We start from the raw sequence: 26,435 nt of genomic DNA on the forward strand, positions 1-26,435 counted from the left end.
ATCCTTGAGCTGACTTGAAATATTTTTTGAAAAGCAACGCGTGTTCTCAGCTCTAATGTCGCAGCATTTCGATTGCGCTTTGTGGGATTAAATGGGCTTTCTTTCTTTTCTTTCTCCATTTTAACTGTTAATTCAAATGTACTGTAAAGAAACGTTTGTCTGGTTTTGTAATTTCAACGTCACCTCTGTAAATATTTGGGCAATATGCGTCGTTTTGGGCAATTGAAATCTTTTTTTTTTAATTCCCTTTTTTATTACAGCAATACACCACCTAAAAAGCTCTATCACCATAAGTATCATATTAAAGACCAGCATAAGGGCTGCCGTTGTTTACTGTGGCTCTAGTTATTTACTGTAAATATCGTACAAATCATCTGAGTGTCATTACAACCTCATTCTTTAATTTGTAATTCTTTTATGTCGCAATTTGTATGTACCTTGATCACAATTGAGTGGTTTGCAATCACAAATTTGTAATTGCCTGCCATCTGGTGGCTATAGGTGGTGGTACAAATACTCTTTCATCATTACAGACGTCCCACTCTGAAACGAGATTCAGCGCTGCCTACGTCATAATGAAGGATAAGAAAATCGTGTTCAATAGACAATCTTTTGCTAAGCGTACCCACAGGTCTCCTAGCAACCGCAAACGTTTGCCCGCACTATCACTTGGAATGTTTAAATTACTCATTAAGTTTAATCAAATGTGTTCTTTTAAGAAAACGTGGAGTAACGAAAGCTTAGTGGCTATTGTTTGAATTGCTATCATGTTTTGCTAACAGGTTAAGGATCAAGTGGGTTTGTGGTTTTCCGTGGAGAAGGAAAATGATAGTTGAAAGGTTCAAATTGACTTGTGACAGACTTGTATCGTACCAGCGTCTGGCTTGTAGTTGCGATTACACTGGTATCCCTCTGAATAGCAAGGACATTCTCATTTACAGTAATGTGGACGTGGAGCAAAAGGTTAGTCATCCAATGTTTATTTTAGTAAGGTTCTATGTCCTGAATGGAATATAATTCATATCTTTGGTATTTGTTCATTGGATAGCATCTTGACAAGTGTGCAAGGGTTAAGTAATGTATTTTTATTAATGTGAGTTTATTTGTATGTTTTTTTTTTTTTTTTTTGTGAAACCTTGGAAACATGATGCTGAAAGCGATGTTTTTATTTACATTGGGAAAAGGGTTTTTAATTAATTTGCTTGCTAGTTGTCACACTCTTGTTCATCACTGCTATAACACAAGTGGAATAGTGTGAGTAATCTGTCAGTTTTGTATGTCAGAAGTGATCATCTGTATTTTTGCCCAAAATAAACTGAAACTAAACATGCACGTTTTTGGACATGTCACATACACATTTGGTTGGGAACCAAAACTGCAACGCAAAACCACACAACTGTGTGGCAGATCATTGAGCTGCCTTTGTCACAACTTATTTTTAGCTTTCTATTTACTACTGCTCGGCCATATTCTGCAGGCTGGTCCTTTCCATAAGGAGAGGGAAAAAATGGCATTTTGAAGACAGGATGTTGCACAAAGGGGAAAAAATGGAAGAATGGTACAGTAAAGACACTGGCATGAAGATCGCTAATGTTTATTGCATCTATACAGGCCTTGCTGCTCACTGGCCATCATGGTGAAATCACCTCTATGACTTTTGGGAAAAAGAACTCACCTGTCCTTTTCTGTTCTGCATCTGCTGATTATATAATCGTCTGGAATGTAGAAGTGTGCCAGAGAAGAGTGAGCCAAGGTAATGAAAGAGAAAGTTGCTTCGTGCAAATTTGCACAAACCAGGCATTAAGTGACAAGTGAAATGAATTAACGTGCTTTTATAACAATAATAATCTTAAATTCTGAACAATACTTACAGAAAGGTATTTCATTTAACAGCTCACGTATTGTTTTTGTCATTGAGTTTGCATAATGGTCTTATTTAATTCACTGAATTTTTACCAAAGGTCAAATTGCAGCCGGGACAATTATTGGAAGCCTACCAGGTGAAGTGGTCCATATTTCCTTCTGTTCGTCTGATGAAAGAGTGGCTGCATGCTCTGGAGCCACTGCATATGTTTTCAGCTCACAGGTATTCTGACAACTTCAAATGCATTTTTAAGATTTGAACTCTGACCTGGAGATGCAAATGCTAATACACTGTAGATACAGATGGTAAGCCATTATGATTGTTTTTCTCATCAGAAACAGGAAACAATCTCAACATTAACTGGCCATTTGGGGCCTGTAACGTCAGCAGAGTTTTGCTCGTGGGATGAAAACATTCTTGTCACCACATCAGAGGACCGAACATTTAAGGTACTGAGTTAGCATTCTGATTGATGTATTATTAAACATATTGGACCAGAACTGTACATAACTATCTTGCAGGTATGGGATCTACAAACCGAATCAGTTTTCTACCAGTCTTTCGTACTGTCAGGTATGACATCTAAGAATAAAACAGATTTGATTATTTTTGATTGTTTAATACATTTACCAAAACTCTGTTTTTAAGCTTCTCCTCTGCTCAGTGTGTTCTTCATGAAGGAAAATGGACACATAATCACCGGCTCCACAAATGGACAGGTTGCTACCTTCAGTCTTAGCAGCAAAATGACCTTTACTAAAAAATAAAAAATTCCTTGCTGTGGTCAAGCAATTATTTTCTGTTTGCTGTAGGTTTGGTGCTTTTCTCTCCAGGCTGACTTTTCTTGTCAGCTCGTGACCAAAATAGACCTTCACAAAAATGACCAACGACATCAAGCAGGTGACAACCGAGACATGGAGTACGGGTTCTTGCATTTATACTTTGATGAGCTAATTTACTTTAAAATTGCTTCTCATGACTTCTTTTAGGTGTTGCGGAAAAGTCATCAGAAGTAGAAATTTTAGTACCTGTCCTCAAAATAGTTTCTTTTGGCTCATGTAATGGCAACACAGATGCAGAGAAAAGGTAAGTAGAAAAATTATCGAACCAACTATGCTAAGTTGTTCTCTCAAATAACTAGATGCACTTTTGTAAGTTGTGTTATAGTTTGCTTACCTTTCTAGGGACGGGAGCTGGTTATGTGTTGGAAGCACTGATGGTCTGTATGTAGTCAACCTGGCTACATCAGAGCTAGTAACTGTTTTACATTTCAGAGGTATGGTACTCATGTTGCTCCTGTTGTGCTGCCTAAAAAGCCCAATCGGCAAAAAAAACGATAACTCAGTATTTTGTAGAAAACATGGTGTTAAAAATAGGGCAAAAATTTTTGCTTTTAATGCATCGTGGTAACCATCAACAATTTTACATCAAACAATTGCAAAAATATCCCCTTTAGTATGACTGTGATGCTATTGGCCAATTGCATTTCAACTGATTCTAGATTACCCCAATTTGAGCATCTCGATGGCTGGGTCTTGGGTCTTCTCTGACAAACATAACAACTCTGTAAGTATACCTCAAAGAAACTAGACATTTTTCCTCACCTTGATTAAAGCTTTTGTTGGATTTCTCTCTGTACTTCAGGTGGTTCATATTTGTTATATCCACACTGTGCTCTTGTCAAAACCTTTCCTAGGTCATTATTAGGGTAATTGTGTTGACTACACGCTGCGCACATCTACTATAAACATTAAATATGTGCTTTTTTTGCTTTACTACTTAAAGTCTATCAATGGTAAATGGAATAAGGGATGTTTTCATCTATTTTTTTCCTGATACATTTTAATGTGTTAATGGCCCTTACACTTAAAAATGGCATTTTGGCAACTTTGCAAGTAGAGTGTTATGTTTACAACCCACTGTTGGACTCTTTGGCAAATTTAATGATGTTTAAAGTCCGCAAATAAATTTCACATTCTACATATACAGCAGATGAAAACCATTACCTTGACAATTGTTGAATTCTTGCCACACAGATGCTGTTTTTAGTGAGCTCTTTGTTTACTCCATGTGTGGCCCTGTTGGAGTTCTGTTTGGGTGACGTAAAAAGAATCCAGGCGGGAAGTCAAGGCTTTTCAATATTTCCAAGGTAATCTTGAAATTTAACACGCAAGTCATTTTACATTTCATAAAATATATGTATAAAATATATACAGAGGGAGAGTGAGACAACAACTCTTCACACTCATTCAGTCCAATTTAAAATCTAAACGTAGGTTGTGAATGTGAGTGGTAATGGTTGTTTATTGAGGCAAAGTATAGTGTTAAAGAGTTGAAAATGGAACGATCTGTGTTTAACCCCTGAAATTTTGACGCAGTGGAAAATTATAATGGACAAGCTGCAACCTTGATTGCGGCTGCGGGATATGATTTTTGATGAGTCAACAACGTTAGAGCGACTAATAATCCAGCAATGGAAAAGTTTATGAGCATTCAATTCCACTTACTCTTTTTCTCCGACTCACCCCTCTCTTGTTTCCAGTTCCCCCCCACTGCTGGAGTCACCTCTCAATGCTGAGTTGAAGAAGAAGGAGCCCAATCATTTGAAGAAAAAAGGTCAGGATGTGTTGCCATCTTGCGGTTACAAAATGATTGCATGTTGTTAAAGAAACAATTTATGACAATCTTGATGGTACACTGGCTAGTAATAAGAAATACCCACATTTCTGTCATAACCACAGCGACCCTAAAAAGGACTCCTCATGTTGTCCATTGTTACACTCCCAATTGATTAGACCTGAACATTAATAAGAATGGATAATTGATGCTATCCTGTCCATGATGTTAAACTCATAAGCTTCTGACAAAATATTTTCCACTCTTAATGTATACTTACGCTAAAACTGAATTATATTTCACAAATCTAGAGGAAAATCCCTGGGGAAAACAAAACACAGAAGCATATCTGCTTTAAAAGAAAATAATTGTTGGAAATCTATTTGACAAAACTTCCACATTATATGTGAGAGAATGGAAAACATTATTTCCTTCACACAGCCCGGGACTGGTAATTACTTATTTAATGCCCTTCAATTTGAGCACGTTCAGCATTTTAACAGGTACTAGAAATATAATCGCAGACACAAACACATCGCAGGCAATATGTGGGTGTTAATTATCCAAATGGGGTTGCTTTGTGCAGTCATGTGTTCCGTGGTCAAATAAGCCTATTTGTGACCCGGGTGTATAATTAGGCTCTGGCAGCAGCTTACTTCTCTTCTCAAGGGAGGTCAGTGGTTTGCTGCGGTTTTCATGTTGCTCTCACGGAGAGGTAGCGGTGGAAAAGGGCAACATTATCCCGACTCCCCACAGCTGTATTGAGGAAAGCTGCTGAGCCACACAGCGGTGATGTCGTCGAGATGTACTGCACCACTGCTATGTCAGACCCAAAGCCACAAGCATTTACTGACTAATTCGGCCATAATCATGCTGCGTTATTAAGTGTACACTATGTGCAGAATTTAAACATGTTAAACCATAAACCTCTCAGGCTCTTGGAAAAGAAAACATTATTCCATTGTAAGTCTGGAACATATCTACAGGAGTTCTTTTTAAAGAGCTGAGTGAGAAAGGATGTGACAACTCATTTCACAGTTATGATGTTAACCTGATGAATGGGATGACTCAAAGTTTAGTCATTCATTTTGTTTCAAAAAGATGGGTTTCTGGAGGAACAGCTCGAATTCCATTTAGTTCTTCCTACTGCTAGTCACAATGTCATTTTATATTAAATGTCATAATTGTATAATTAGTTTATGATGTCATTTCCTTTCCTTCATTGAGAAATGGGGACAGATGACTCTGTTGCTTCATACTGCAAAGAGAAAAGACAGAGATGCTAACATAGATACATGCCCCTGTTAATGGCTCATGCGTTCATCATATAATAAGTTTCATCATTGAATTTGTACTCTAATGTATATACCGGGATCCCTAACTTTCAGTCTCTGTTACACCCATTAGTTTTGCTAAACATTGGACACGTAAGACATATAGATGTAGTATTTTCACATTTTTTACAAGCCTGAATTATTATCTGTGTATTTTTGTTGGACTTCTTTTACCATGTAATTTTCCTCCTGGGCTTTGTCTAAGAAAATGTCTCCTGAAATAGACAGAGTCACTGTTAAATCAATCAGTGTCACTTCTTAAAAAAAGATCCCACAATTTAATGTACTTATGTGGGTCCAAAGAGCTTAATGACTTGTGACTTTTAGTCCCACAGATGCAGTCGATTTTTGGGGCAACTGAGTGCGTTTTCCAGGAAAGAACTGTCTTTGAAATAACACTGATGGATTGATTTATTTTTTGCTTCCAGTCCTCCATATGAGCCTTGTAAATTTAAAGACTGATGTTGTGGTCATTTTGACTCTATAGTAACTCTATATAACTGTGTGCGTGTGTCTCATACACGACAAATGAACACAGACGCACTTGTCTAATATACTTCACGATGTTTGTTTGGGGTGTTTTTTCTCCAGGTGGTTTAAAGGAACAGCCGCTTGTCTTTCACTCAAAGGTGAAATCATCTGGATACACAAGCTCCCCAAGGTAGCATCCTAGATATATAAGAAAAAATATTAGTTTAAATTGAAATGCACCGCTTTGACTTAAAATTGTGGTGGTGGAAACATTTGTTAGTGGTTCACAACAGCAAATCTGAATCTCACCTCAAATTATGTGGCATGTCCTTCCACCACTACTACCATTAGAGCAACAACATTTCTGCTTCTGTTACAGAAAGCTTCTTTATTCACCCAAAACAACTGCTGCGAAAAGTAAGTCCTCAGTGAAGACTAATAAGAAGAAGTAAGTGTGATTTATTATCCTAATTGAAATTACAGTTCTTCTTGGATTTGTTTGAAATCATATTCATTTTCAATCAGAGGTTCATTCCTCAAAGATTACCCAGAAGACACTGCCGCACCTACAGTTCTTCATGTCAATTTAAGTATTTCAAGCAAGCCAGTGTATTGCCTGCAGTACTCAGGTGAGTATCAAATATACTCCCCTATCTAAAATTTTAATAATGTACACCGCTTTTATAACAATTGTTAAATGTAGAATATACATGTTGTTAATGAGTATTTCATTTCTCCAAGGCGATGGAAAGGAAATCCTGTGTGGCCTAGGTGACAACTCTGTGTTTATGTACAAGTCTTCCCTTACTGGCAATCCAGCTGTCTATACAGGTACGTGGGCAGGGTCCTTTTTAGTTTTTAGTATTTTGCTAACTATTTGAAAACAGTGCACACATTCCTTTGTAGTTCATTGTATCCCTATTCTCTCAGTTGCAATCATTTTATGAGCAAAAAAAAGACTGGAGAATTTGATTTGTTACGAAACGAATCAAGAGTCGAGCCTTATTTGGGCTACTGTAAATAACTTTGAAATGGATCTTTGGCAAGAGATGAAACACTGCACTGATATTTACTGCCTCAACTATAACTGTCAAACTTGTAGGTGAAGATTTTTGTACTGCAAATGTTTAATGCTAAAGCTATTAAATGGGATTTAGGCACAATCTGTCCTATATCAAACGCACCAAAAGGGGGCAGCACAGATACAATGACCACTGTCAGGTGACAAAGGGATGCTGTAATTCTCACTCTGTCCACTTCTCAGAAGAGTTCCATAAAAGTAAATGTTGCAAATACACACTGTGTTCCCAGGCGATTATGAAAGGCTCTCTTTGTTTGTAGGGCATGACAAGCCAGTGAGCAGTGTGAGCTGGAGCCTCAACAGGCAGTACTGGTTAAGTGCATCACATGACCAGACTCTGCGACTTTGGACTCATGACATCCCTGAGCTGGAGCCTGCTGTTATCATGGTAAATGTTGCATTCCCATCCTACACTGGTAGTTGTGGTCTTCTATGTCATCCCTCTCAAATGTCACCTTTATTTACACTTGACCACTCATTTTCTATTGAAACGGAATGCAAACAGAATGAATATCAAATGATGTCATTAAAACAACCCTTTTTTAGAACTCTGTGAATATTTTGAGATTGTGAATATCTCATGTATATTTTTTTCTTTCAGAGGAAAAACATGTCCTCTAAACATATCAAAGCTGCCCAGTTTTATTACCTGGACAAGTTTTTGCTACTTGCATTGGGAGACTCACTACACCTGTATTTGTATCATGTGGATGTCACGCATGATGACATCAAAAGGTAATGTGGGTTTTGGTGGGCATCGATAATTTTCTCCCAATATTGCACAAAAATGAACGATGCCGATCATGCTTTTTTTTTTAGTTCTATTATATCAATATATGGATTGTGCTACATCGATTTATAGCATTATTATACAGGAACTTTTGAGTTGATTATTAATTATTCGAGCAACAACAACAAATGAATAATACCCCAACTTTGATGTGTATTCATTTGTTTTTGTTTTTAATTTCAGATATCAGCAGCGGAGTTTTGTCAAATTGTCAAGCTGCTTTTCAACATCCGCAGGTGCCGATATTACAGACTTGTCTGCTATCAATGATTTCTTCGCATGTATCCTTTCATTTCTCTTTTTTTTTTTCTTATAACAGGAAGTGCAGACTATAACATGTTTTGATGGACAAATTGAATCAAGCTGCTCATCATGTTAGCTGGCCCCTTGAATCTGAGCCATGTAAATAGTTGCCTCTGTAGCTACCGCTGCTGGTTTTAATTGGGATTATTTTGTTTTTCATTTTTCGGGAATGTCTGTACAGGCAAAGTAAAATACAGATAACGCTTACTGTTTTTTTAAATCTTATAGACCTCTTCCCCTCAAATTCAACCTAATTCCATACTTGCTTTGACTCCACCATATAGTTCCCTTAACTCCCTGGCTCAGACATTGTTCTGACATGTACTTCCAATCGTTCCATTCAAGTGTTTGACATGAACAAAGGTATAGTCGCCGCGGAGGTGCCCGATGCTCACAGCAGAGCCGTCCACTGTATAACACAAAACAAGGTACTCATTTCAAAATGTTGCAATTCCTATTTGAAAGTTATGGTTCCATCTAATCCCCCATATCTAATTTATATCCCGCTGTTTCCACTGTTTAATATGTACCCCATTTAAATTCTCCAAAGGTCATCCAACTGTTAATACAATGTTTAGCACGCAGTGTTCTCATCTGTATTTGAAAAAAAAAAAATATGCATATAGCAATGTTGATAATTGGCTTTGTTATTGGAAAAAGACAAAGCAAAGCCAGCGTGTAGCTCAGACCACCACAAAGGAAAATTTATTTGATTTGGCATCAATGGGTAGAGCGAGTTCCATCTTCATCGAGAAGGATCGACTATTTGGCAGATGTTATGATGTTGCGTAAGACATCCATGAGCGTCAGGCTGGTTACATAAGGAGCACATTATCTGTGAAGCAGCAAACGTGTTAGCTTGTGGTGTGAATGAGGTAAGTCAGTGGCTAAAAGCTCATGGTCATTATCATCCATCTATCTGTGTTTGAATCCCTGGTTTATTGGGATTATAAGTACCATATGAGAAGACAGGAGGAGATTCCACACAATGATAGCCTTGGAACGAAGCTGTTCCATGGTTCAATTTTTGGTTTCTGCATCCTTACTCCCACATCACTGTCTTGGACCAGCATGGGGCCAATTTGCTGTTGTCTAACAAGTAGACAGCTTGGGCCTGCATCCATAGCCATTTTTGTGCTCTGAAGAATACAATTGTGAATCACTCAGAATGAAAACTATAAATATCATTGATGGATTTTAACTGGCAATGTCTGATGAGGATTTACACTCATTGGAGCAAGCGTCTTAAGCATAACAATGAGTCCTCTGCATTGTCAAGTGAAAATGTGACATTTAGTATATTGATCCTTCTCATGATCTTGACCAAAACTTGTGAACTTGTGAGCCCGTGGACCTAGTGAGTCACTAGGTGGAAATGAAGCTTCACTCTGTGAAAATGAAGCTTCAAACTTCATGAACTAATTATTGTATTTTTTGACTCCTCTCGAAGGCACTGTTAGGTCAAATAAAGAGGTTGGCGAGGCATTATACTTCTAGCCTAATGTTGAACAAAGTGCGCCATCATGAGGAGTTAATAAAAAAACAACTTGTTCATAAAACAAATTTGAATTTTCCCATAACTGGTGACCCATGCTTAACGTCCCCTCACTTGGGTACGTTGTTCTATGTGAGTTTGGTAGCCTGGATTAGGTGGATAAACAGCAGCTAGTGGCATGGATCACACTTGATTGTGTCAACTGACTTCATGGCCCGCCCTCACAGGTGCCTCTCTACTGTCACGCCAGCTATTGTGTGCCATCAATGTTGACTGTGTTGTTTCAGCTGAGATAGTGCGTCAATGGGTGCCCGAGGGCCCGCAGAGCACAGGCGGGATAATACCAGGAAGGATCACAGGGATTGCCTCAGCCTGGACACAAAGTGTCCTGACTTTTACCTTGCTACCTCCTCTCAAATATGACAAATCTGGAGAACTGCAGCATGGGAAGCAACGTTTCCCAATTGAAGTTTCCATCGCCTCTTCAGTACAAACTCACCTGGAACTCATCACAGCGGAGGACTTCTCGGAAAACTGAACTGGAAATGCCCTCTCAGACTCCCATTCTCACACTCTTAATGGAAATCCAAACAAAAACTCCCTATTTCAGACACACTTTTATGCATCATCTGATAGGTTGGTAGAGATTGTCATGTGGAATTGGCATATGTGTGCTGTGGAAACTGTATATATAACCGAGTGCTATCTCACTGTGGTGGATCAAGGATGGAAAACAAATTGTTGAAAAGAAAACATCTCACATTCCAGCTTCACTACCATTGGCTTTAATTCTACCTCGCCGCACACTGTTGTGCGAAGTGGAATGAAATACTTGGAAGCCGTTTGCTTATACAGGCTATATTGCAAAAGTATTTTCCGTGCACTTGATTTTCTAAGAAGCTAAGTTGAAAACTATTTGAGTCATGCGTGTCCCGACGAAGCATTTTCGTCCATTTGTGTATATTTCACAGGGCTCAATGTTCAGCACACAGGCACCAGAATCGTATAACCTCTTTGTCACGAGTGCAATCACGGATGGCTTGAAGATGTGGGACCTTCGCACACTTAGGTTAGTGGACTATTTTTTTAACTCAAAACTAATAAACCATAGAAAACTCCAAAAATACTTTACCTCCAATTTCTTTATTCCAACTAAACATGCATTCTCAAAGTTTCCCCAACTTATTATTTATCATGTTTAAAAATATGGAGCCGTAATAGTCGTCATCTTGGATGATATATTGTTCATAGAAAGCGGATCATAAAAAATATTTGTTTTGGCCTTGCTAAAGGAATTCCTGTGTAACCTTTGTGTCCATTTTGTCCCAAACTGAGTTAAAATCCTTTTGCTATCTGATGAGCATGTGGGCCTGCCTCCCAATTTCTGTTTTTTAATATCTGGCTGGCATAATTTACTCATCAAAAAAAGTCCCATCAAGATTTAGCACAAGTGGAGCCCTTTTTCTACTCGAGTTAATTTTATGAACTCTGATGAACTCACGTGGCTCGAGTTTAAAGAGCTGCAGTGACCCACATTTTTTAGAAAATACTGTTTTTCTTGCAGCATAGTAAGGCACACCCCAGTTTTAGTTTATATCTTAATGTTCAGCAGAATTTCCTAAAAAATAAAGACGTCACGCATTCAGATGATTTTTTCCTAATGGAGCTATGCATTGTTTTATGTTTGCAACAGTATGCAGTTGCATTTATAGGTTGCACCCATCGCTATGTAACAAGGTCAAAACTGCCACCATTAGACCATGAAGCAAAGTCCAGTCTTTCTTCTCCCAATACCATATTGAGCAATTTCCCCCATTTGCATCAATATGTTGTTTTCTTAAGATAACACAGTTGTTTACCACAAAATCCCTTATATTCTTATTGTGTTATGCGCTTCCTTTCTCTATTACGATAGATCTTGACTTTGTACCATCTGATCTCAGTACACATCAAGACGATCTCTCAAGATTATTTTCCAACCACACATTTTCTCAGAAAATTATGGTTTACCACTACTGAATAATTCATTTAACAATTCTAACCCAATTTCTAACCCAAGTTTCAGCACTCTGCTTAGGTGTTTTTGACATGTTTTTTGGGGGGGAGGGGGGGGAATAAAGAGCTATTCACAGGATCAGTTAGTAATAACATGTTATTAGTTATTAATCACTATAATAATCATCTAAGATTAATCTTTTAATCTTTAATAGTTGTGCAGGCCAGGGTTTGTGTGAATGTTGTTAAAAGCCATCTTAAATCAAGTGTTCAGCACAGTCTGACACTGAATACTCAGGTGCATGAAAGGACCCTCAGGGTCACTCTTCAAAAAGGATCAGACCTGCTAGTGCAATCTTTTAGTCATCGTTCAAATACTGAACAGTTACTGCACACACAATGCTGAGTGTGTGCGTGCGTGCGTGTGTGTGGAGGGAGGGGGGCATCTTCTTCAGGCAAAATATTCTATCCACATTCTGACCAGGCACAGCTGCAGGAATTTTTTTCTCCAGGTTCTAAAAAGGGACTTGACTGATATGTAGAGGGGGATGAGAAAAATAATAAATACTGTACGATATCGAATACAGTGCTGGAGGGCCTTATCTGGTGCTACACAGATTTCTGATGGGGCTACAGCACTCCCTAGCCTCGGTGTAGCGCCGTCTCTGATTCTGACCTAGAAAACCAAAGCAGTGTTTACACTTGAACTGGTTACACTGCTTATTGTCAGTGTTGTGTTGGCAGCTTGTGTTAGAACTTTCACCACATCTCCGCGTGCTTTCCATTTAGTGGTCCAATATGACTTTGTAATAATATCATTAACATTGGATGATATTAAAAGAGCTGCGTCACATTTGACATTCGATATGTGAAGAATAAAGATTAGCATTCTCTTACCAAATGGGAAAGCTATTCAATGAGGTCAAAGACGAGGCTGATTCAGAATTTCGATTTTTTTTACTCCCAATCGTTCTGCTCTCCTCCTGTTTTTCCTATATTATCAGGTTTTACTAGCTGCCAATTACTTGACATGTTGTCACCGCTATAATATGTCACTGTACTTCTCATTTTTATCTTTAAATGTCTGTTTTCCCTATTTACTGTTTTTAACCGGGTCGTAGTGCTGGGAAATACCTTTCTCTAACTGGGCTTGACCACATTCCAGCAGAGTTGACGGTGCTATTGATGTTCCTTGGGAGATCCCTGAAGTGATGTTTTTTCAGTTAACCTCTTTTTTCGGCAGCCGTCAAATGGTTCCACATTAGACGTTTATAAATGGGCTCATTTTGAGTATTAAGCAAATATAATTATATGGAAGTGGCTGATGAGCATCTGTGCATCCATCCATCCCTGCATCTATAGGTGAGGCCATTTTTATTAATATTTCAAATGATTAAAATGCAATGTTGACTTTTATATTGGTAGTGATCTTCAGATTAATGCTTATTCTGAGTGTGTCATGGAGTTAGGGCTTCATTTTTAATAGTAATTATTTGGTGGCAGTGAGCCAACGACAATGAAGTCATTCCACGTTATTATTTTATTTATCATTTTGCTTCCCATTATCTGTTGATTGAAATGTAATCCTAGTCAATCAGTGGTAATAGTAATTATTCGGTGGCAGTGAGCCAACAACTTTGAAGTCATTCCACGTTATTATTTTATTTATTATTTTTGTTCCAATTATCTGTTGATTGAAATGTAATCCTAGTCAATCAGTAGTAGTTAATTATCTTGGAGCAGCTCGATGCTGGTATCAATTGTATCAATTGAGTTCTTCATAAGTCGTTCCTGGCAAAGTGACATTGTAACCTATGACCTCCGAGATGCAAACATGACATATCTTTGAAACAACCGCAAGGACAGGACAAAATCAGCACTATGATTCTGAGAGTATGCATTATTATTGTGTTGTTATTATTACCCCCCCCCCTCCACTTTCGAACTGGAAATACGGTAGCCTATGTCTTTGACCTACTTTCAACTAACTCAGTTCGATTACTACGGAACGTGAAAGGCATGTTCTCACCACATCAGGTTAAGGCTTGGATCTGCCAACATTTCAGCTCATATAGCGAGACCTTTGCTCAGCTAGCTGTCAGTGGCATTGTGAAGACATTTCATGCTGTTGCAAAGCAAACGGAGAGCCCACCATGTGGCGAGAGGCAGCCATTTGTCATCTACTACCTCCTCTTTCCTGTGTTTTATGTTAGCCTGGGCCAAATTCTTCACCACAGATTCAGATTTTTGTAAAATGTAAAGAAAATATGGGCCAGGGGCAGATTTCTGTTGTGCACTGTCATGATGTGGGAATACCTCGTCAGTGTAGTGCACAAAGAACAGTGTACTGTAAATATCTTTTTTTAAATGACAGCCATGAAAAGCGTAAAAGAACACATTACGCTTTGTACAATATCTGTTTTGATATATTGGACAATTAATGTTGGATGTGAAATAAGTAGAAAATAAAAATTAGCAAAGCTCTATTTGTAAAATTTCACATTTTTTCACATTTTTGTTATTTGACTCTACAGGAAGCAAGAATAATATTCTCGGGCAAACATTTAGTATATTTTGTATTTGATTCTGTATATTTCTAACCTTTGTCTGCATCTTTGCAGGTGTGTACGCCGTTACGATAATCATGTGAACCGCTGCCATTCCTGCTCTTCCGCCATTTCGCCGTGTGGTCGATTCATAGCGTGCGGCTCAGAGGACAAATGTGTAAGTTTGTTGGTACATGAAGTTTTCCGTGTGCCCTTCAAAGTGACAAATGAATTGTGCATGAAAATAAGCTAACAAAGTGAAACAAAATCCAAAACCACAAGAGTTCCACTGAATGAAGTCACTGCAGCTTCTGGATCAACAAGTTGATTTACATCAGTGTGTGGTTATGAATTTGACAACATATAATTTAATGCAGAATTAGATCTGAATCATGGCTGATGTACTGTATCAAGATAAACTAAATTTGAGTTATATGGATGTATATAGGACATTTTTATTATTTGCGATAGTTAATATGAATTCAGGATTTCATAGTGAAAAAAAACATTCAAACTATATATGTCATCATTAAAATACTTGGAAACTAAAAACCCGAATTTACAAAATGTTTTAAAAGTTGCTTTTATTTTTTGTCCATTTTATTTGTATAGTTCTGTTTCATTATAGTGATATATCATCACGATAGAGTTTTCCGTATTTTAATTTTTCACTGATTGCCTGAGATTGTACTGTTTCACGTGTTCAGGGGTCATTTTAACAGCAAGGATTCCTTTCTTTTTTTGCACTTTAACTCAGACACTTTTAATTCAACTCAGACCTTTTTCCAAAGGCCAACTCAACATCATTTTGAAATAGTGTTTTTAAATTGCTTTTCCAGACAGTGAATTTTATTTGCCTTCAAAGTGTCTTGGAAAATGTCCTGTTTCTTCTTTCACTGTTTGTATGAGTAAAAAGCAGTGGAAGGAAATATGCACTTATTAACATTTATTTGGACAACACAAAGACGAGAATACTGTGGCCAAGTGTGCAGTGCTGCTAGGAAAATAATATATAGAGCGTGAAATTAAGAAAAAAAAAATCTCAAAGTGCATACTTATCCTTATCCTTATACTAAAACAAAGCTAAGCAGAATTTATACATTTACATTTTTTCCAAACACCCACAGTAATAACAATTTGAAACTCAGGCTGGTGACCAGTTCACAATGTACTCTGCCTCTCGTCCAAAGTCAGCGATCTTAGTGAGGATAAGCGGCACAGGCAATTGGGGAAAAAAAATAGGAAACAAAAAAATCCAAATAATATAAATAACAAAGCCGAATTGCTGCTTTACTATACGTCTTGTAAATGGAGACATCTGAGGTTTTATGTTACATGGAATTGACAAAATGTCCCCCCAGCCCTGTTAGACATCACACACATCAAATGCCTTGGAGAGGAAACACTCTACCCATGGATAGTTTTCCTTGAGCCTTTTTCGGAGAATCCCAATATAAAACAGCTGCAAGAATCTGATGAGTCGTCGTCTGGTAACGAACATCTATCTCCACATCTGTTTTTATCTGCTTGTGGCACTGAAGCAAACAAATGCCTCTTGAAGCTTGATTGCAGCCAGAGAGGAAAAATTGTGGAACTGATAACGCACGTTGACATCTCTGAGAGTCATCATCACATTTTCAATATAAGAGTTCCGAACGAGCTGTCCTTAACCTTTGAGGCAATTTGTACGCTGATGTCACACCGCAACAATAAGGAAAGATTGTGGTATTGTCATCTCTTACCTAATACCAGGACTCTCAAATTAGAAATATAGTTCTTCCCCAAGGATGCAAACCCACTAAACCAGTGTCTGACCATAATATAGACATGAGTTAATCAATATGCATTGAACTGATTTGACTTTAAATATGAGTATTTCAATATCTTAATAACACAGGTAATATACTCCAATAGTTTGCTAAATTAGTTCGGTGGATTTTGTGCATTTATTTATCATAACAGATTTGAGAACCCGTGTTTTATATTCTTTCACAGAAAAAACTATCATACATGAAATAATGACAGATAGAAAGTCACTTAGAAAATGAACCGTATAACCTCAGTGTCGAAATCAGCTTTACTGATATTACCACGCAATCTCAGCTACTGTTTAAAAATACTGAGTGATAATACAGTTTATATTTTGATTCATAAGCAGTTGCTGGGCCAACCAGGTTGGTAGCCGTCCAAGTTCTGATACAAATTCATATTCTCTTCCACATACTACATCTATGATATTATTTTTATATTCAATAATAGTCCTTGTGTGTTCATTTAGTCCATCATTTTAATTTCAGGCTTATGTTTATGACATAAGAAGCAGCAGCTACCTTCACAAGCTTCAGAGACACTCTGAGACGGTGCTAAGTGTGACCTTTAACCCTGCTACTCCACAGGTAAGCGATAAGGTGATTTAGATTTAAATAACTCTGTGCTCATACAGCATCAGATATTTGAGGCCATCACTAGCACAATTGTATGCACGGTAAATACTGTCAGATGCCAGTCAGTATTCTTCTTCTAGTGACAACCATAGTGTAAAGATCATTACAGAAACAGCATGAATAAGATTTATTGCAGAGGAACTTGCACAATATTTTACTATCAAGTCAAATTGTTTATATGCCCAACCTGTCCTCATCTTGCATTTTTGTTGTTGCCATATCTCGAGGCCAGATGTTGTCTATATTTACTGCTATGAGAATTCTCCACCTTGTCTATATTTACTGCTATGAGAATTCTCCACCGCAAGGCCCAGACAGATAATGCAATGCGTATTTTCCACTCATTTACCACTCGTGTTTTCCACCCCAATACTCAAAAGACCATCAAAGTCTGTGGTTCATTACCCCAGGTCGACCCTGTTGTGACTGCTCTTATGGAACATCCCAACATTTTACTGTCACTTGTCTTTTATAATTTAACTGCAGTACTTCACGTGGCATACAACTGTAAATTAAATTTTATGTTAATTATTTAAGCTTATTTTTTTATGTCTTTTTTCCCGTTTCTTTTTTTTTTTGAATGAGCGCGGTTTACTATACAAGCAGTTATAATGCTGCGCCTGCACTCACTCCCTCGTATGGAATTTACCTGCTTCAGTATCATATAAAGCTAAGAAAACATTTTCTAGCTAGCCCGAGGCAAATGAACAGCCAGCATTGAGAAACAGGTTACTGGGTCAAAAGAGGGAAATAGGATCAGGGAGTCTGTGCTTAATTTAGGTTACTGTGATACGTAGCTGTGTTTTCTAATTTGAAGTGGAGCTGTTGATAGCTCCTCTCACAATGTTCCACACCAGAGATGGTAAACAAAATATTAGAAATCTATATCATAGGTTAGAAAAGAGTGCAAATCGTTGCTGTCTGGTTTTAGTCATCTTTGATGCAGTGTCCCATATTTCTTACTTTGACCGTAAAGACTTGGTTTAGATTGTGATTTTTTTTTCCAATGAATTAGTGCTTTAGAATGCACATGAAATTATTTTTCCAGTGCATGATTAAATATGAATACATTCATGAATAAAATTTTAAAAATGCATGTGTGAAAATCTGTGGCTATATGAATTAACATGACTTCAAAATACCACTGTACGGAATAGATGAAGCAGAAAACTTCTTTTGTGGCAAGATGCGATGTTTGGACTGTCAAATAATAATGTGAACAGAGCAGTAGAGCTCAGAGCATTATAAAAAAAATCGCAGACATTCTAGGCCTACAGCGGCATTACTGAGGGATGATTCCGGACAAGCCCGAGCCAGTCCGAGCTCCAAGCTTTCAATCATGCTAACGCACTTGTCAAATGACACTTCATTTCATAATTTGTTGCCTCCTTATTGGAAACAAAAGAGCTTTTTTGATCCATTCCCAGATACAAAGAAGGAAAAAAATTGGCTAAATAAAAAGGTTAACACATCGGAGTGTGAGATAAATGCACACAAAGAGCCAATGTGGTAATCTGTTTTTTATATCAGCTACATAATGTAAAAAATGAGGGCTACATAATGAAATGTGTTTTTTATGCATTGGCAGACTTCAGTAGACGTGTCTCATACATGGATTGCAATATTCACTAAAGTTCCCAGAACTAGGCTAGATGATGCACTGGTTACATTTACAAGTCAGATATTCGATACAGCCAACAAATACTACAAGCCTGGACATACGTATGTTGCTAAATTTTTCACACGCTGCGGCTTATAAACAAATTCGGACTATATACACAGCAAATATGCTTTTTTTAATTTAGTGGGTGATGTTTATGTTCAAGAGCGCTCAATAGTCCAGGAATGATGGTAGTTGTTCGATGCATCAACACAACAGCCATACTAAAAGTGTTGAGTTTTTGATTATGTGAGAATATTTTGGCTTATTCAGTTAACATTTGTACGTAGTTTTAGCTGCAAAACTGCAGAGCTGTGACCGCTTCCTGACACTCGCAGCTGTTCTGTCAGCCTCCCCCAACTTGGAAGACCAAGTGAATCATCCCATTGGCTCTTGTCTCCAAGGGTCCACATGTATCATCATTGCTCTTTCCAGCCTGGAAAAAAAATGCAGCTGGCGTCCCAGTCAGCTTTTTTCTTTGTATTTTATTTCATTTGTGGTGAATTGGCATTTGGAACACTTCCTCTTTACTTTGCCCCTATTTTTTTATTTATTTTCCTGCCCTTAAGAAGCACTCCATTGGATGGTCAGACAGCAAACACAAATGCCGCCTGCTCCAGAATGTCACATCCGAGTGAGACTCAGACGGAGCCGAGACAGAACTTCTCTGAGAGATGGAGGCATGTGTTCATAGAGATAGAACTGAATTAAACAGGAAGCCATGAATCTCTCTAAGTACATAAACTATGTGATTTAAGGTACTTATTAGTTGGATGAGGGCAACCAGTCACGTTGGATACATATCCGATTTATATCCACATACAAAAGAGGCTTGGGTTGTGCTTAAAAAAAAAACAATTGTACTGTTGACATGAATAAAAAGTCAGATAAGGGCAAAAAAATCTGATTTGACCTATGTACTTTATGAATATAGCCTAAAAGTGCTCTACTCTTAGTAGTATGTGTTGATCAAATATAATCACTATACTTTGTTCTCCAATAATTTGCCATTAAAATACAGACATTCAACTACTGGTTTTGCGTAACCTATACGTGGTCTGATATATAGTTGCTATAGTACTTCTTATGTCTTTCTGTGATGTAGTACATGTCTCATAGCTGACTTATGGCGCCGTCTTCCATCTCTCATGTGCATGTTGCTTTCCGTCTGTACAGAACATTCTGTTATTTTGGTCATAGTCTGTGGTCTCAATGTGAGCATTTAAATCATTTTCGAGGGTCAACATTGCATGCTGTTCATTCGAAGCCCCCCTTGATGGATATTTTGTTTGATTCACACTGACAGCATTTAACACTATTTGCTGACATGTTTGGCAATATTTGGATCGCACTCATCAGAAAATTAAACCCACATTTTATTTCCTACTTTGAACTATGCGCATGTAGTTTTTTTTTTCGTGGTATCCAGGAAGCTTACCCAACAATAACTTCGATTGTGTAATATAGATGACACGTCATGCAACTTTTCACTTTGATTTATGACTTGGAGGGAGACTTCAGCATAACTATTAAAAATGTTGCGACTTCCCAGATGCATGTATGTCTTGACAATATAAAAGAGAGTGTCTTGTAAAACATTCATATGGGAAAAGCAAATTTCATAAGATTCCATCATTTTGAGAATTTATGAATCTGGTTTAACCTATTGCATAAGTATTTCTGACCTTGCTGTTTTTTTTTGTTGTTTTTTTTCAAAATCCGGGGAAGTCCCGCAGCCGGGAGCATGATCCCTGCATTTACATTATACCAGTGCTAAAAAAAATCTTTGTTCCGTGACCCTCCAAAGCCAGTCATCATCAGCTTCGCTTGAGTTATCCTCAGTGAACAAAGGTTAGAGGTCGCTTAGGTGGAATGCGTCGGATTACAGACTCTTGCTAAGAGTGTACAATAGAAAAATTATCTCAACACCTTAATTTGTGCTTCAATGCAATGAGTCGTATGTCAGGCCTATTGCTGTTCTCAGTAATATAGTTGCTCGTGGACCCTTTAAACTCAAAACCACAAGCCATAGAAGAGATTCAGGATTAAGGTCAATGGACTGGAGGTTATTGTCAAAAGAAGGCTCTGAGAAGCGGGGACTCAATACAGTAGCAGTCGAGGCCTGACAGAGCACCACAGACTATTAGAACGGAATAAAAAAGTTAAATTTGGAATCGTTTATTCATCTCTTTACTTTCAATTCCTGAAAAAAAAATTACTTATTCACCTGATCTGAATGTAAATAGCCTTCAATTAAAGCTGAATGGTGGCAGGTAAAGCAGTCTTGGTATTTTGTTTTATAAATCCAATGTGGTGGTGTTTAAAAAGATGACAATAGTGTCCCAATACTTGTGGACATGACTGCATGTCCTTGCTGTTCAGAAACTGGACGACTACATGGTTGTGTGGTTAGCAGCGAATTACAGTAGGGTCAAATGTTTCGAATCCTCCTCAGACTGCTGCTGGCGAAAGCATCTGCTTTGCTCACTGAAGATTTGTGTGCATCAAAAAGTATTTGGCCGTGCATGAGAAATATGGTGGTCTGTTGTTGAGCTAAATGTGTTTCATATCACTAATTGGCAGATACTGTCGTTCCCCCCTCACACGCACATTCCTGCTGTTCGTATGTTTTAAGAAGATCCTCCACAGCAGATATTGATGTCTAGCTAACTGGAGACTTTAATCCTTAATTGGATGAATAATATTAGGCAGCGATATTGGTATTCATAATGGCCCCACAAATATCGCTATGCTGTATTATGATAAAATATTGTGGTGAGAATTAGAAAATAAATATCATGATTGTCTACAATGATTATTTTGTGAAAGGCAAATTTCCAGGAATTTTAATCAGTGTGCTATAATAGAAATAAACACTCATATCAAGGTATTCAATTTGCTTTTATTACCTACTGGCTTGTATAAGTAAATTCTATAGACTATATGTATTATAACAGTAATGTCAAAGTGCTGCTTTCACTCAGTGCTGAGATGAGAGCTGACTGTTAGAAATGAGGTAATGCTTCCTCTTACTATAAGAAATATTGCAGTGATTGCATAAACATGTGCTTGTGTTTGCGCGCGTGCGTATGGTGTCCCTGTTTACACGTGTGCAAGCTTCTAGGAAAACGTCAAATTTTCAAGTAATATCTTGTTCCAATGTACTCTAAATCTAGTCAATAAGCAAATGAAAAAACCCTTTTTTTTCCGATCTAAAGCTTTATAATTAATGGCCATTAATTAATTCCCAGCCATCTTCACTACTATTGTGAATACAAAATGGCTGTTTTACAGTGGTATGTTGCAGTAGTTTGTGCTTTAAGGGACTGAAAATTGTATGATTCAAATGGTCGCAGTCAAAACTATCCAAGGGTGTGTAGTTGTCTCATAGGCCATATACTATGCAAACTGCTATTCTGCCTAGAAATCAATGGAATGATATTTTCTTTTGTTTTGTTCTGTAGCTGCTGACCGGGACTCTGGATGGGAAGATAAGCCTGTTTGATCCCAGCAGCGGGCTCTGTCTGTCTCATGACACCAGCTCTGCTGCACATAACATCTCCAGAATGTCCATGTAAACACAAGATGCTTCTGCAAAGGCCATTGAAGACCAACCTGTTTAATATTTACTTATTTCAAGCATTATGACGTATTGTTACGGTCATTTTAATGTGGTCCCTTGTACAGCCTATAAAAAGATAGATCTTGTGGAGTGGTCAGGTTGACAAAAAATATCCACCAAATTTGCCCCAATTTGTATTTTTGTAAATCCTCAATTTGACTGACGATTTGAGGTTTTCACCAGCCTTATTTAACTACAATGTCTTGCTATAATATTTCTCCAATTAGACATAATTATAGCTAAATTAGCCAAAGACAATCCCATCAAGTTGCTCCCATCCATTTACCCCCAATGAGCATTGGGGCAGGTCAAGGATCAAAATGATGTAGAACAGATGTAGTAGTGCATGGCTAGCTGTGATCACCACTTAGCACACGAGGTCCATGACGTCAACTGGGTGCAACCTGTGAGGCTGCCAGGCCCACAGATGCTGCTACTACTGCTTGTCGCATTGGGCTCGAACTTTTTTTCTCTCAGGCCAAACCAAAATGTCACACCTGCCTGCAAGGGTTCACAATGTAAGTTAGCGGGTTGCCATGGTTTCTGATGGACATAAATAAAACATTGCATGACCATTATTACTTTTTTGCCTCAAACATTTTACAGTTCTTGCAATGACTTATAACAATTGTCATTCAAACTTTTTGTGTTTTAAATTTAAATTGATTATTGTTTTATACTACGATGAAATCTGTCAAGACACTTTTCAGACCTTAAACCAGCCACAATTTTATTGAAGACAGAATGTAATCCTGAGAAGCAAACAAACAGACCCAACAGTGACACACAGTTGACTTATTTCATCATGAACAGTACAAAGGCAACTGAATAGACCCACAGTGAAAGGAAAACACCACTAAACAACAAATAAAATCTTAAATTGAGAAGATTAAAAACTAATACCTTGGGAAAAATGTTCTTAACTACAAAAGTTAAGAATGAACTAGGGAAACAAGAACAAATAGTTCAACTAACGTCAATGGGGATAAACTATGAAAGGTTCCGAGAACAGGCGTTGGTAGCACATAAACAATAGCCTGGTGTTTTCTGCATCTTCTGTGCCAAGAAGCTGACTATTATTAAATACAGGTGTACGCAGAAGACTCCGCCCATCCACATTCACCCAAGCAACTAGAAAAACAAAACACATTCTAGAAAGTAGACAGATACTAACTAGATTATGACATCGTCGATTGCCTCATCGTCTTCAGGGGTCTTATAAACCCAATTTCCCAAAACTTGGGTTATTGTTTTATTCCAAAGTAAGAGTAAAAGTGAATTTAAGAAACGTCCAACATGGAATAACAAATGTGTTGCTACTTCACTTTTGAATGCCAATCAATGAGCTCTTTCCAACAATGTCTGTGACCATGCTCTACTTTTAACAACCACAAAAAGAAAACCCAACATTCATAATTAATATTCATTTTAACGACAGTTTATTGATTATATAACTTTATTTCAAGTAGGATTAAGTGGTGTCTTACTACGCTAAACCCCAGTTATAAGCTATTTATAGTTACCAAAGAGACAATCAGGCTCACAACCAAAAATCAAGCAACCCTCATCGACTGTCTATAAATTAGACATACTCTATTTTATTTGGCTCTTTATCTGATCTTGAGGCTAAACACAGTGATAAGTCATTCACTTGTCTCGCTTTGAGAAAAGTGCTCCCGTCGAGTAATATGTGCACAAATGCAGATGTTGTGCTATTTGAGTAAGTAACCAAAATAAGAGAGTAGATCTGAAGACACATAAGATTTATTGAGTGACTAGGTCGCTTGGTTTTGTCTAATACCGTGTGTGTGTGTGTGCGTGCGTATTGCGCGCGTGTGTGTATGCCACAAGATGAACTGGCAAAGTTGACTTTGCCCTGTCATAGTGAGCTTTACTGTTCCTGCATACAGCAGCAGCTTTCTGCCGGGACAAACACTCATAAATTGTCTCCATTTATGTGGCCAGGTCTTTTCTCCATTTCATTGTGTTGGAATGTGCGTCAGTATATGCGATTGTAGGCCTACTCTATTTTTACTGTATGAATTAAAGTTGTAAGATGGCGACTCAGTGAGCTTGTGCGGGATATTTAGATTACAACGCACAAGAGAATTCTTTGTCCGTGTGAGGTCATCGTGGGTGCACTTTCGCCATTGATGTCATCAAAAAAGCAGCATGTGTTTATCCTTCCGCCACACCCGAACATTCTAACATCTGGTCTAAAGTGTGATTTCCTGCAATGTTTTCAATGAAATGAGAAAAATTCTTGTTTGACTCCAGTTTTCCGAGTAATGGCACACAGATTTAATGTATGACAGAACAGGGCGGCCACATTTTGAGATGCAATAAATCCTGAGCGGTGATGCTTTCGGTTTGTTTGCTACCACTCTGGTTTAGGACATTGCACCTCCAATGTTGAACTCTGAAATTCAAATTTGTGTTTTTCTTAGGAAACAATACAAATACAGTGTGTTAAATTGGTATCTTCATAAAAACCGAACATACAATGTTGAATATTTTAATCCTCTGCCAAGTCTAAAGATAAATTCATCACATGTAATGATTTGTCAAATTCTAAGTTTGTAAGACCATAGGAACAGTTACCGTATTTTCCACACTATAAGGCGCACCTTCAATGAATGGCCCATTTTAAAACTTTGTCCATATATAAGGCGCACCGGATTATAAGGGGCATAGAATAAATAACTCAAGGTTGCTCAAAAGTGAAAACAATAACAATATATCAATAACTCAACGTTGCTCAAACGTTAATATCACACAACACACAAAATAAACACATTAAGCTTACTTTAATAAATTTGTCCTCATCCACGAATCCATATTGGTCCATATATAAAGCGCACCGGATTATAAGGCGCACTGTCGGCTTGGGGGAAAATTTGAGGTTTTTAGGTGCGCCTTATAGTGCGGAAAATACGGTAATTTGACTTGAGAAGTTCTGCTGCCCTTCCATACCATGAATACAAAATCAGTGTAGCATTGTCCCCATTCAAACTCAGATTATTCTCTTTAAGTGTTTGAGTTGAAGTCAAAATGAAGGGTGGGGGAATATTTGCAGACAGTGTCATACAACTGTGACTCATTCTGTTCTCACACAAAGCTTTCCAATTGTCGTATAAATTCATGAACAAATTTAACAAGTATCAACTTTGATTAGATGTTTATTTGGTTGGGATGTGTCACATTGTCCCACAACAAAGCTTGTCACGTTTCTTGGGGGTCTCTTACTTGTTCAAAAGGTCCATTTTAAAATTGAGAGTGGGTCCATCCAAGCTATCTCATCTACTCTTGTGTTATTTTACGAGACTTTACTGGCTTGTGACTGCACCCACAATTTGTTTCTGATCACACTAACCGCTGTCAAATAGCATGATACTATCTTTCAGCAATTTGATATGACATAATAGTCCAAACCAGCAAAGGGAGATGTCTAATTGTCACCACTGTTTAAAAAGAAAAAAAAAAAACAGATTCCAAATCCAATCCACCCAGTTAGTCACAATTTAGATTTGGTGTGCCACCCCGATAAATTTAACGTGACCCCGGCCATCTTATTGTCACAAATGAATGAGAAGGTAAATTGTATTCTTAATTGTAAAAAGCAAGTTAACCCCTAAAACTAAAAAAGTCTTTCCTAACTTTAATAGCATGTGATGGTTGTGGATGTGAATCTTCTTGCTTTGTGTAACTTGTCTTCTCACATTCATTTCTTAACAGCCCTATTGAAGCCCAGGCCTTTTTTTTTTTTAAATGAGTCTTACAAAAAGCCAAAGAAAAAACCAAAACACTGAATTAATTGGTGGTTCAAAGCTTTACTGAATGAACTGAGGTCTCAAAAATTTGAGCCTTAAGATTAATTTTTTTTATAATTACTATCTTACTGGAATGTGAGTGAAAACCCACACAAACTCCAACTTGATGTTTTTTTCCCTTCAATCATATTTGAATAATTAAATATTCAACACAGTCAATTTTAAAATTTCTCCTTTTCCAACTCTCATTCCAATCATGTGTTCCATGAACGTTTGCTCGTACGACTATTAGTTATTCCTTCCCGTTCTTGCCAAACGCTTCCTCAGCATGTATTTGGAAGGATTAATTGCATGTGTGTTTACAACTACTGTTACCGGGAAACCTTGACAGCCACAGTTGATGATGGTTAGCATCAGGCGGCGAAGCCTATTAATAAAAGGTTA

The 26,435-nt window shown here is 37.7% G+C and overlaps 1 protein-coding gene across 1 annotated transcript; it reads left to right on the forward strand.

Moving 5' to 3' along the window:
• The first annotated feature begins 632 nt into the window (after positions 1-632).
• Positions 633-22,799, forward strand: wdr27 (WD repeat domain 27). Its single transcript, XM_037271664.1, has 24 exons — positions 633-963; positions 1,612-1,753; positions 1,962-2,086; positions 2,200-2,313; positions 2,386-2,437; positions 2,513-2,583; positions 2,677-2,764; positions 2,854-2,950; positions 3,049-3,140; positions 3,366-3,430; positions 3,901-4,013; positions 4,407-4,480; positions 6,406-6,475; positions 6,665-6,733; positions 6,811-6,914; positions 7,027-7,116; positions 7,627-7,754; positions 7,968-8,101; positions 8,340-8,437; positions 8,766-8,887; positions 10,926-11,023; positions 14,571-14,673; positions 16,793-16,891; positions 22,064-22,799. Exons 1-24 carry the CDS (start codon positions 826-828, stop codon positions 22,175-22,177), a joined length of 2,400 nt encoding a protein of 799 aa, XP_037127559.1. The 5' UTR covers positions 633-825; the 3' UTR covers positions 22,178-22,799.
• The last annotated feature ends 3,636 nt before the right edge of the window (positions 22,800-26,435 follow it).

This window comes from Syngnathus acus, chromosome 15 (genome assembly GCF_901709675.1).
Source record: "Syngnathus acus chromosome 15, fSynAcu1.2, whole genome shotgun sequence".
Taxonomy (NCBI): Eukaryota; Metazoa; Chordata; class Actinopteri; order Syngnathiformes; family Syngnathidae; genus Syngnathus; species Syngnathus acus.